At 37.6% G+C, this 13,086-nt stretch overlaps 3 protein-coding genes across 3 annotated transcripts in view; all 3 read left to right on the top strand.

Annotated features, from left to right (window-relative positions):
* The window catches only part of LOC107732838 (granulins-like), a 10,319-nt gene extending 6,904 nt beyond the window's left edge, over window positions 1-3,415 (top strand). The window contains exons 14-16 of the mRNA XM_016544260.1: window positions 1,196-1,438; window positions 1,522-1,770; window positions 2,677-3,415. Coding sequence (XP_016399746.1) covers window positions 1,196-1,438; window positions 1,522-1,770; window positions 2,677-2,829 — 645 coding nt within the window. The 3' untranslated portion in view covers window positions 2,830-3,415. The remainder of the gene's footprint in view (window positions 1-1,195; window positions 1,439-1,521; window positions 1,771-2,676) is intronic.
* A 401-nt stretch (window positions 3,416-3,816) lies between these two features.
* LOC107732837 (RUN domain-containing protein 1-like) lies at window positions 3,817-9,325 on the top strand. Its single transcript, XM_016544259.1, has 4 exons — window positions 3,817-4,649; window positions 6,197-6,355; window positions 6,493-6,781; window positions 7,605-9,325. The coding sequence occupies exons 1-4, from the start codon at window positions 4,269-4,271 to the stop codon at window positions 7,967-7,969; spliced, it is 1,194 nt and encodes a 397-aa protein (XP_016399745.1). The 5' UTR covers window positions 3,817-4,268; the 3' UTR covers window positions 7,970-9,325.
* A 956-nt stretch (window positions 9,326-10,281) lies between these two features.
* rpl27 (ribosomal protein L27) overlaps window positions 10,282-13,086 on the top strand; it is a 6,544-nt gene continuing 3,739 nt past the window's right edge. Inside the window, exons 1-3 of the mRNA XM_016544267.1 lie at window positions 10,282-10,372; window positions 10,942-11,024; window positions 11,123-11,292. Coding sequence (XP_016399753.1) covers window positions 10,944-11,024; window positions 11,123-11,292 — 251 coding nt within the window. The 5' untranslated portion in view covers window positions 10,282-10,372; window positions 10,942-10,943. The remainder of the gene's footprint in view (window positions 10,373-10,941; window positions 11,025-11,122; window positions 11,293-13,086) is intronic.

Below are 13,086 nucleotides of genomic sequence, written 5' to 3'. Positions count from 1 at the left end.
CGTACACCTGCAGGCGCCACTGACTCGGACGGTTGTCGTGGTAATAAACACCGTAAACAGCAAACGTTCGCGTGTCCGCGCTTAATGTGCATATCCTATATGAAAAGCATTTTAGGGGGCCCTTGGCTTCTGGGGGCCCAAGGCGGTCGCCTACCTTTGCCTAATGGGTAAGTCCGCCCCTGAATACCACATCGGTACCTATGTCAGACATAATCCCACTCTCCGCTAAGGAGGAACAGAAACCGCACGAGGACGTGAAAGAGAGAGTGGGGAAGTACAATAGCAGGGTTCTGAGTGATGCACAAACGTCCTGTCCAGATCACACTACTTGCTGTCATATTGCACAAACCAACAAATGGGGCTGTTGCCCTCTGCCTAATGTGAGTGTGAACACAGAGATGTTTATTTGCTATAAACATCTTCTAAATTCTATGCATGTTCTGCAGGTTGTTGTTTTAGTGAACTGCCTGTTTTTCTGGTTTTATCATCATGATATTGCATCTATTATAAAGGCCCTTTGTTTTGAGTGTATATATAGTTCCAGGTACTTCCTTGTGCATGTAACACAAATGCAGTCCTCACTGACTTGAAAATCAATACGAAGTACAATACTGTTTAAAAATGTTGTGGTTCGTTTTTTTTTTTAAAGAAATTAATGCTTTTATTCAGCAAGGATGCTTTAAGTTGATCAAAAGACATTCAAGACAGTAAAGACATTTAAAATTTTACATTTAAGATTTATTTTTATTTCAAATAAATGCTGTTCTTTTGAACTTTCTATTTATCTAAAAACACAAAAATGACAAAATATGACATAAGAAATGTTTCATGAGCAGCATATTAGAATGATTTCTGAAGGATCATGTGACACTGAAGACTAGAGTAATGGCTGCTGAAAATTCAGCTTTGCCATCACAGGAATAAATTATATTTGAATATATATTTAAATGGAAAATGGATATTTTAAATCGTAATAATATTTCACTATGTTTTTTTTTTTTATCAAATAAGTGCAGTCTTGGTGAGAATAAGAGACTTATTTTAAAAACAATCGGATCTACCAATCTGATTTTTTTGAAATGGTATGCAGTTTGTTTTGCAATTTTTAAATCAAATAGAGTTTTAAAGGAGCATGGTGTGAAGGTCAGATTGCCCATAAGTGTTCAGCTTGAACCTTTTTCTCATTTTTACTCAGGCTGTATGTTGCACAGATGGTGAACACTGCTGTCCGGCTAACTATAAGTGTGATGTGACCAGGGTGTCTTGCATCAAGGGAGATGTGGTGATCCCCTGGTACAATAAAATTTCTGCTCAAAACACACCGGCTCCAAGCTTGAATCTCGATGCTGTTACATGCGACGAGCAGTCAAGTTGCTCTGCAGATTCAACCTGCTGTTATCTGTCCACGGGAGAAAGGGGCTGCTGCCCTCTTCCTGAGGTAAGAATATGTGTATGTGGACTGGCTACAGAAAATCTATTCACGTTCAATATTTCATTTCATATGCATCTTATATGCCATAGGCTGTTTGCTGCCCAGACCGGGAGCACTGCTGTCCCAAAGACTACAAGTGTGATCTACATAGACGCTCCTGCATTAAAACCACCTGGCTGCATGTGGAAATAGTCCCACTTGCCCACATTGGTGGCCAAACGCTACAGTCGAGTGTCTCAGAAAAGGACATTCAGTGTGGAGGTGGATATAGTTGCAAAGACAGTGAGACCTGTTGTCCAACCTCCCAGTCCACCTGGGGCTGTTGCCCATCTCCAAAGGTAATGCATTAAACCTTAAAACAATAGTTCACCCAAAAATTTAAAATTTGTTCTCAATTACTCAACTTTATATCATACTTGAGAAGATAAAAATACTTCTTTTCAGAGAATATATCTGGAATTAAGTTATTTTTTAAATAATTTTTTTACGCATAAACACAGCAATAAATAAATAAAAATGCCCATGTAGTAAAAATAAAATTGACTCTGAAAACAGGTTTCATTAACTCTCAAGTGTATCTTGTTTAAGGATGTCTAAATATTTAATGGAAAACAAGAATAAAAACATTTTTGCAACCAAAAGGCAAGCACTTAAGGTGAAGTATTAAACCTTAAATGGATAGAAAGAAAAAAATGTGTCATCATTTACTCACATCCATGTTGGTCCAAAGTTTCTTTCAGCTGTGGAACACAAAAGAAGAAATTTTTTGTTTCTGTATTTTTTTTTTATCCATACAATAAAAACCATTGCTGTCCAATGTTGTTTTAAAACACCAATTACTTTCTTTATATGCACACAAACAGTGGAAACATTCTTTAGAATATCTTTTTTAATCGTACATGTTTGGAACAACATGAGGGTGAGTAAATGATGACAGAATTTACATTTCTGAGTGAACTATCACTTTAAATCTTACATGTAACGGTATATGCTAGTTAAGTTAAAATTCATTTAAAGAAGGCAATGGTTTAAAGATGTTCCAGTGCATAATAGCTGCATCAGAGAATGAATTTCCTTTGAATATATTAATGGAAATGGCCACACTGTCTTGTGATCTCAGTTCTATTGACTTTTCTGTAAATTCAAATGGCAGTCAAATTGTAAATGTTTATCTTAGTCAAGTTCCTATTTTTGTCCTTGTCCTTTCCCTTACTCCTCTCTTTACTTTATTGCTCTCTCTGAAGGCGGAGTGCTGTGATGATATGAAACACTGCTGCCCTGCTGGATACAAATGTGGCGAGGGTGGAATTTGTACTTCAGCCTTAAGCTTTGACTGGAAGAGCTGGAAAAACTGGAGGGTGTTCTTCTCCAAAAAGAAACGAGCTAGTACTCTGTAAAGACAACAACAACAAAACACCTGTGTTGTTCCCACTCAGTGGCGTAAATGGCCAACACTCCCTAAAGTGTCATATTTTTAAAAATGTTACATTTATCAAAGTACTAATCAGAAACAGTCAGACATTTTTATTTGCAGGAGAAAGTTTCATTGGGGCTGAATGTGATGGTTATTATCTGTTCCCATTGTCTATCAGTAATACCAACTACATTTTATCCACCGAGCCATTTTACACTCTACATTTACACTTATACTGTCCATTTTAAGAATGGGTCATTATAAGTGTACACTGTTCATAATTTTTGATGGTTTCCAGTGTTTTGGTTACTGCTCAGTTTATCTAAAGAATAAGTTGACTATGGAATGATGAAAAGATGAAACGCATATTGAAGCATAGAGGACCTCTAGTGGCTGGATTTAATTCACACGTCTGTCATTATAACTTGCCATGTACAAATATCACAGGCCTCTATGGTTTACAGGCTACATTTTTTCAGACTTGACATAACATGATCTTGTGTCTTGTGATTATGACCACATTGCCCTGGACAAGGAAACATAATAAATTGATCTCTTCAGATAACAAACATCACCTTTTCTGTGTAACTTCCTTATTGCAGCTCTTTACCATTAGTTGTGTAATTGTCGTCTTTATTGATTTAAGTGCTTGTTTTTAACAGTTATATTGACTGAGCGTTGTAACAGATAACAAAGTTTTCTTAAGTAAAAATGTGACCAATCTGAAACCGTGAGTTAAAGAGAGATAAAAGAAAATTGTCTGTCTTTTGAACCTACTTTTCACTTTCAAATTGATCCAAATTCAAATGTATTAAATTTATTTAAAAATCATATAGATTTATTACAATTGTTAAAAAAGTAATATTTATTTTGTATTTGATAAAAATATATAATAATTACAAATAGGTACGCAGAATCCCTTGTTTTGAGAAACCCCTGGTCGATGGTGCTAATAAAAATCTCTGCTGGTACAGAACAGACCAAGGGTGTGTTTGGCACGCAGTCCAACCCACTGACACTTAGGGCGTTGCAATAAAACAAACACAGAAAGAATGGAAGGAAGCGTAAATATGGACAGAAACCCTCAACAAACTGTAAAGCCGTCGATTTCACTGTGCGTTTCTCTGACGTCATTACGCACTAACGTAAACATCCTGCCCACACATTCGTTGATACATAGAACATATTGATAGAACGCACGATTGTTGGAACTGTGGTGCGTTGGTTCCATATTATCTAAAGATCTTAGTCGTTTCGATTACGTTGCAATGTTTTCTGAAGGTATTACACAGCGCTGCACCTGCTAAAGCGGTGGTTGCGTATATTCTGAATTCACGTTAAAACAATTGCGCATCAATTAAGTTGGGCGAGGTTGTTTTCAGTAAAAGGACAGCCAGGCTGTCTACCTCAGCTACCAATCACATGTCGACGGAGGATCTGTCCACTTCCGACAGCGAAGCTGCTTTCGCGGGAGCCGGGGAGCGCTGGGCGCCCGTGGGAGCAGTGGCCAACCCGGAGGATGAGCAGTGGAAGAGAGGCACGCAGGGTGGTTCTGTGTCGTCTAGCGATGCAGACTTGGTATCCAGGTTGCGGAAGCTGGAGGATGAGCAGGAGCAGTTAAATTCATCGCTCCTCGCGTTAACGTCTCACTTCGCTCAAATGCAGTTTCGGCTGAAACAGATTGTCCACGCGCAGAGCGACGAGAAAGAGAGGATGCTGCTGGAGCTGGAAGAGTTTGCCTTCAAAGGATGCCCTCATGTTATAGGCTGCAGGACACAGGATGCTCAGATGCTGGAAAACTCTGTGAGTTTCATTGTTTTCTGTCGTAGTGATCTCTACCCTGCAGAAAAAAAGAAAAAAAAAAACATAGTAAACCAACCCAAGATCTCCCAAGACCCAGAACCAGCTGGCAATCCAGCTAAATACCAGCCTGGCCACACTGGGGTCCAGCTAAACCAGCATAAGTTAGCTTGGTACCAGCTAAGACCAGCAAACAGGCTTAGTTCCCCCCCAGCAGTTATGGTAACACCTGCAGATCTCAAATATGACTCAAAACAAGTGCTTTGTAGGAGAATGGCATGAAACCATTTCAAATACATGTAATATACAGCAGGGCTTTTCAATCTTTTAGACACCACGGGCCCTTAATATGATCATCCTTGTGTGAGGGATCCCATCCTAAAATTTAAAAGACATTTACACAATCTCTTGTATAAAGACCCAAATACAATGTGGACAAATTATTATTATACATTTGTCTAAGTTATTATTTGGGAAAATAATTATTTTCTATTAAGTTACATTATTTAAAAAATGTTCTACTCATTATAGTACTGTACTGTTATATTTATTATTTATTTACTTATTTTGATCAGCTTTTATCTATTCTAATCTAGTTTTTAGTTATTTATTTATTTATTTATTTATTGTAATCTTTACTTTTTATTAATTATATATTATTACACTGTTTTTCTGAACTTTTCAGTGGACCCCAGTTTGAAAACCTCTGATCTACAGTGTCATCAGTGTTATTTTGTTTTCAATAGGCCTGCTTCAATAGTCTTCAATAGTTCCTGTAACAATATGCACCTGTGATACACCCACACATAATAACACAAACCCCCTTTCATTCACACGTGATCAGCCTATACAATATCCCTGTGATGCCCTCAGGAATCAGCATTCAATTTGTCTGCATCTCTCTTGTTAAAAGGCATGTTTTTGTGTCATTCAAGTAACTAATCAACACCCTCTTAAAAATAATCAACACAGTATAGTGATAAAAATCACAGTAAACACTATTCAAGGAACATCTGAAAGTCACTCTTTCCCTGTATTTCTTCCTGCTGGAGTATCTTGTTACTGCCATTAAAATGCATTCCTTTCCTCTTATTTCCTCCTCTGCACTCTTTGCTTGCAGGATGAATTGGTGAGTACTATGAACATGACCTTTGTGCAGTCTTTCTTTAAACTTAAGTGTTTACTTGAAGTATTCCTGATATATATCAAGTTCATACTTGATTTGGTTTTGTTCGGTCTCTTTTTCTTTTTTATATTAATCAGTTACATTTTTGTTCCCCAGAGACTATTAAATGTAAAATCTTTGCAAGATTATAGTCAAACTATAACCATGTTGTGTGTATAGCAATGTCTATTCTGAATTGCTTTGCATTTCTGGATAAGCAAAGCTAAACCAAATGAAGCAAACTAATTAAAAGCTCATCATCCTTCATCAGAGCATATGCAAATATGTTCAGCTAGCTACAGTGTAAACATTGTTGATATTTTAAGTTTGGCTTTAGGTTTTTAAAGTTTGTTTGATTGTGTGTTTGTGCTTTTATAATATGCAGAGTGAAAGAGAGAAGAGGGAACGCTTGGAAGCTCAGAGAAAGAAGCAGAAGGAGCTGATTTTCCAGCTGAAGACTCAACTTGACGACCTGGAACGCTTCGCCTACCAGGAGGGCAGCTATGACTCACTGCCTCAGTCTGTGGTCATGGAGAGACAGAGGGTATATCTGATAATACACTCTCATATTGTTGACATCATTCTGAAAGTCATTTAAAGATGTAATGGTCTGTGAAGTGATTACCCTTAAAACCATTGTTGGGGCATTTTATTTAGTGTCTGTCCACCTCAATACTGTAGGTGATCATTGATGAGCTGATTAAGAAGCTGGATGTGAATCTGAATGAAGACATTGGGAACCTCACTCCAGAGGAGCTCCGACAGAGAGTAGACGCCGCTATAGCTCAGATAGTCAACCCGGCTCGAGTCAAAGAGCAGCTGGTGGAGCAGCTCAAGACCCAAATCAGTGACCTGGAGATGTTCATTAACTTCATACAGGGTGAGGAGGTCTGCTTATGGGTCAATGATGTGATGGTCGTTTTTATCATGTTTATGCAAATATACACCAACATTCAAACGTGTGGATTCTGTAAGATTTTTTTTAAATGTTTTTCTTCTTTTATGCTCACCAAAGGCTGCATTTATTTGATCAAATACAGTAAATGTGATGTTATTACAATTTAACAATTACTGTTTTTTAATTCTATTTTAAAATGTAATTTATTCATGTGATGTCAAAGCTGAATTGCAGCAGTCTTTAGTCAAGTCTTATGTATTAAATAGCACTTTATACGATACAGATTGTTTCAAAGCAGCTTCACAGCAGATAATGGTGTCATTATCCAGCTTAATTCAGATTCAATGTTGAATCAATTCAGTTCAGTGTTGCAAAGTGCATCAATTATGAAACGACTCAGCTGTTTGTGTTCTTATTTGATAGTGTCTGTACAGTCAGATCAGTAATATTTTCTGAATATTAATTCACATGATCCTTCAGAAATCATTCTTAAATGCTGATTTGGTGCTCTGGAAACATGTTGATTATTATTTACAGATTATTCTTATTATTATTATTAACAGTTGTGCTGCTTTATATTTTTTGTGGAAACCGATGCATTTTATTTAAGGATTCTTTATTAAATAGTGAGGTTTTTTTTAATCAATTTAATGTATCTTTGCTGAATAAAAGTGTTAGTATAATTTTTTTTTTTTTAAAGTATTTTTATAAAAATCTTACTAACCCCAAACTTTTGAACAGTAGTGGTTATCATTGAGCTTTATGCCACTATCTGCAGAGCCCACTGTACTAGTTTCCTGTGCATAATATCTCATCTGTTACCTTTGAGTTTGATGTGCCTATGTGGAGCAACATAAATACATTTAGATTACCATCCTGATCTTGCTCCTCTCAGATGAAGTCTCTCAATCCTTCAGTTTACCTGTAGGGGGCGGTCCTGTGACGGTCACACCCAAGCAGTCTCTGTTATGGGCCATCCATACAGTTCTCAAAGAGCATGGACGATTCAAGCGTAGTGCGGACTCTGAGTTTAAGGCCTTAGTGTGCATGGCGCTCAATGAGCAGAGGCTTGTGTCCTGGCTCAACCTGCTGTGTAAGTCTGGGATGCTCATCCACTCACACTACCAGCCCTGGAGCTACATGGCCCAAACGGGCTTTGAAGGTGCCCTGCGCATCCTGGGCTGCCTCAGCCATCTCAAATTCAGCCTTCCTGTAGATTTGGCTGTCAGGCAGCTTAAAAATATCAAAGATGCTTTCTAAACAAAATAAATATATGGTCAGTTTGGCAGGTTGAGGAAAAAAGGGAACCCTCCCAACCCTCAAAAATTATGATTAAAAAAAAAAAAACACTAATTACAATATAACACTAATATATAGCTTAACACAAGTTTAAATCAAATTAAAAGATACTCCCAAATCAACAAGTCCACTGGAATTAAAAAATTGGAAATTAATCAACTTGTGCACTTTCTTGAGACTCTATGTTGCTGTTGGGTCTTGTCTCTAAACTGAAGAGGATGATGATGAAGTCCGGTTTTAATATGCTGCATTGGTCACAACTAAAAGGAAATGTGCTCAGTTTAGTGACCCTGAGCGTGTAACTGCCTCCACATAACCTTTGAGCTTGTTAAGCTTTTACCAAAATCAACCACATTACTCTATGTAGAAAAAATTATTTATTACTTGAAATCCTTTCAAGGGCCATTGCGTATGTTTGAGATGCACTACTATATAGTTACAAAACAGTGACATAATGGTTTAATTGCATTTTTTGTTATAAACCTATGTAGCCAAGTGCACTCATTTTCTGAGCTTGTACTACATTATTGTACAGTGGTTCACAGACAAATCAAAAGATCTTTTTAATTTAAGACTGGTTTCCATTTGCATTATTAAGGGCCATTACATTTCAAACACTGAGATATAGTGCATATAATGTCTGGGTCTTTGCTGCTCTGTGTGTTTGTATCGCTTTCTGAGGAGACCATGCATGCTGGTGAGACCTCACTTAGGTCAATCAACACACTCAGGTCATTCTGAACAAACAAAGACATGCTTATTGGTGTTTGTAAACCACTTCTCTCCTCTAACTCCTTTCCACAGCCAGTTGACACCTTAAAAATGATTGTAGAAAGCGGCATCTTGTGGTAGTGCTGCTCATTCGCTGCTACAGAAGGAAATGCACAGCAAATGAACTGAATTAAATGGAGGTCATTCAGCACATTTGCTGAATATGAGTCTGATATGCTGTGCATCGGCACTGACTGAATTATTTATGGCCGTTATGCCATGCCAGCGTTCAGAGGCTCTTCTTGAATACCTGCTATTTCCATGTCTTGTCAATCCTTGTTTACTGCGCTGAAATATTGAATGTACAATCCTTGAAATTGTATCCTGCTACTGTACCCATTCTGACTCCAGATTTCTCATTCCTTAAACCAATCTGAATACTGATTTACTGAAACCTTTATCCAGTAAGATAGGGCTGTTTGTTACCACATCATGGAAATGGATTCAGCATTCGGTGTATTTCTCTGCACCATTAGAATATGAAGGAATGGTTGTGATGCATTTATTAACCCTTATTTAATGTAGTTATTTTTCCCACTTGCTTTTTTTTTTTAAATATTAATATCAACCTGAATACATGCTTGGCCTATTTTGATGTCTGTTTGTTTGTTTTGTCCTATCATATCTATTTAAGAAATTATTATTGTCTTTGTACCTCTTCTTGGAAAGAATAAGACTTTCAGTTATTTCAATAGTGATTTCAAATCAGTGTCAGTAACATTCCTTTTTATAAAATTTGTGCCATCATTTTTGGATGTAATGATGGTCTCACTTCAGTGATTTCATGGATTAAATGTACTGGATGGACTATGAATCTGATGCAGTCATATTTTCTCCAGTCATTTTCTCACTTCTCATCAGCTCTTTTTTTAAACAATGTAATTTAATTAATATATTTATGATTTACAGAATAGTTTTAGTCATTATAGTAATAGTTTTATATGATCTCATGTTAGTCAGAATGTAACTGAGAAATGTCTTCTATCAAATTGAAGTCCATTTCAGTTTTTGGATTTCTGAAGACTGTAGAACTGTAAATTGAATGTAAACTCAAGGAATTAGAATTACAAGAAATTCCCATTTAAATTCTGAATTTGAATTGAGGTAGCACGATGTAGAACTCTAAATTGAGTTTAAAATTAAGTAGCTGTAATTAGAATAAAATGACAAGAAAATCACAAAAGTACATAGTAGCGTACAAGTGTATTTGTTTTTATTATTATTATCATTATAATTGATTTTTTTTATTATAAATAGCCCATACACTTTATCATACACATGAGGTATTTCCAGAATCAAATAATTACAGTAAAACAATTCAATTTATACAATAATTAAAGTTTTCTGAAAATATTATGACACGTGACCGCATATGTGAAACTTACATGTGTTTCGTACAGACTCTGCAGTAGAGGGGTACATTTTTTTATTTTTATGTTTTATTTATTTATTTTTTTTGTAGAGGGGTACATTCTACTTTACCAAAGTCTACTGAACAAATCGACGGAAATACGTCACTGGCCGTCGGTGTCAAGGGTCACGCTCGCTCTTTCTACTTCCTTTCCCGTTATCGTCGGCCATTGAGCACCATCAGTAAGTTTCATACATTAGAAAATAATCCATGAACATCGATAAACAAATAAGGCCCGCGGGCTTCCTTTCATGTTGCTTACAGAGCGAATACCCCTGACGACTATCTAAAGTGTGTATTGTCTGAATATGTCGCCTGCTTTGAAAGATAATGGGTTTAGAATTCGTTCCGTCTCTGTCTGCTAGTGACATGAAAGCTTAACTGTCCGTCAGTGATGGCTGAGGAGCTGCGTTTATTGCACGTGTGCAAGAAACATTAATATGTGAATAAAGATAAAATAAAGTTCCGTTGAGGAAGGGCTAGGATATTCCGACTTGTTAATACAGCTGTATAATTACCAGTTAGCATAGTGCTATACCTAGAACGATCTTGTTTTATAAACGTGCTGCCCAGAAGAAACAACTTGCATTTATTGCATCTTTTTAACTATGACAAGTTATTTTGTTGCGTTATTATTATTTTTCTCGTTGTAAGAGGTTTGGCTACATTAAGTGCTTGTATTGTGCTACTTGTTGTCTTGCATTCTGGTTTTGCTTTTGGAGCTAATGTAATGTACACACATGTTTTTCAGCGATGGGCAAGTTTATGAAACCTGGTAAGGTGGTGATGGTCCTGGCTGGACGGTATGCCGGACGCAAGGCTGTGATTGTCAAGGTACTTTTAATGTTTCACAGTATCAAGGAAAAGGTGTTTGAGTATAACACGTTGAGAGTTTGTATATTGACAGTGTTGTGCTCTGTTTCTCCTGTCAGAACATTGATGATGGCACCTCAGACCGTCCTTACAGCCATGCTCTGGTCGCAGGCATTGATCGTTATCCTCGTAAAGTCACAACAACCATGGGCAAGAAGAAGATTGCCAAGAGGTCCAAGATCAAGGCCTTTGTGAAGGTGTTCAACTACAACCATCTGATGCCAACCAGGTATGCAGACCCTGAACAGGCAGAGTGACGTCTGTGCACAAATTCATTCAGGTTCTCTATTGGAATTGACTAATGTTTTCAGAGTAACACTTGCTGTCTATTGACACAAGTCCTCTTATTCTCACCAAGGCTGCATTTATTTTTATCAAAAATACAGTAAAAATGGCAATATTGTGAAATACTGCTAAAATTTAAAAGAACTGTTTACTATTGTAACATTTTAAAATACAGTTCATTCCTATGATGGTAAATTTGAATTTTCAGCAGCCATGTCTTCAGTGTCACATGATCCTTCAGAAATCATTTGCTGCTCAAGAAACATTTCTTGTTAATTTTGGGAATAGTTGTGCTGACTTTTTTTTTTCATTCTTCAATGAATGGAAAATAAGCAGCATTTATTTGAAACCGAAATCTTTTGTAATATGATGAAGGTCTTTACTTGTGATTTGATCAATTGAGAACATGGAGAATAAAATCACTTTTCCAAAGAAAGCCCTGCTGACCTTAAAGGAACACTCCACTATTTTTGAAAATATGCTCATTTATCGAAACTCTTTGGTCATTTTTGAGCGAGATGCTAACGGTCTAATCAGATTCAATGATCTATGCTAAGCTACAACTAAAAGTGCTACCGCCAGACCCGGAGATCGGCTGAATGGATTCGAAAATGGTAAAACTCAACTGTTTAACTCTAGGGGAGTTAGAAAATGAGCATATTTTCAAAAATAGTGGAGTGTTCCTTTAACTTTTGAACAGTAGTGGATATAGACACAACTTTTGATGACTGATTCAGATTGAATTATGGTTATACTTGTCTAATGGCGCTTTTCCACTGCGTGGTACGACTCGGCACGGCTCAGTACGGTACGGCACGGTTCGGCTCGGCACGGTTTGCGTTTCCACTGCAGTTCAGTACCGCTTTAGAGTGGGCGGGATTATTCACATGTCGTTATAGTTGCGCCGCCTCTACTACCACGACTCCTAAAAAAAACTTTTTCATTCCGCGTCGCCCTATCAAGCTCTCGATGGATCCGCTCCTCTGCTATCAACGGGAGGAACGTCTGTTCTTCCACAACAGACAACAAAACTTTTTGGTTGTTAAAAAAAAGGTGCGCTCGTTCAAAACGGTTGCGTTCGATCCTTCGCTGACTGTGTCAGCAGAATTTACACGTCACGTTTTGGTAACGGTACGGTTCACTTGGAACACCAACCGAGGTGGTACTAAAAAAAGTACCAGGTACTGTACCCAGTGGAAAACCCCCAAAAAGTGAACTGTGCCGTACCATGCAGTGGAAAAGCGCCATAGTTGGTGTACTATATAATTCCACATCCTTTATGATACCCAGAGTCACATACAGATTTGTTGATGTGGTGCTTTCTTGATGAAACTTAAGCAGTTGCAAATACTAATTAATAGATGTGTCTCGGGCATAGACTGTATAAAAACATGGACGTAGTGTCCGTGACGTCACCCGTAGGTTCCTGAAGAGGTTTTTGAAGCTCAAAGTAGGCAGAGCCGGCCGTCGCCATCTTGGCAGTGCGTCACTTAAATCGAAAATGGGCAAAAAGGTGGGAGCTGGCTGCTGAAACCACGCCCACCTAGCTCGACGGTGGTGACAGCAGCGGCAATCCACCTGTCACTCAAGTGGCCACGCCCTTAATTATGCAGAACTTTAAGGCTTAATATAATTTAAACGGATGAGTTATAAAAAAAATTCACCCCCCTCACAGTTGTCATGAAGGGCAAAATTAGCTATATAGACCAAAACCACTTTTTGTACCAGACTGTAAACA

The sequence above is a fragment of the Sinocyclocheilus rhinocerous genome, unplaced genomic scaffold (genome assembly GCF_001515625.1).
Source record: "Sinocyclocheilus rhinocerous isolate Xijiao unplaced genomic scaffold, SAMN03320098_v1.1 scaffold220, whole genome shotgun sequence".
Taxonomy (NCBI): domain Eukaryota; kingdom Metazoa; phylum Chordata; class Actinopteri; order Cypriniformes; family Cyprinidae; genus Sinocyclocheilus; species Sinocyclocheilus rhinocerous.
The sequence above is the reverse complement of the archived record's forward strand: the minus strand, read 5'-3'. Positions and strand labels throughout refer to the sequence as shown.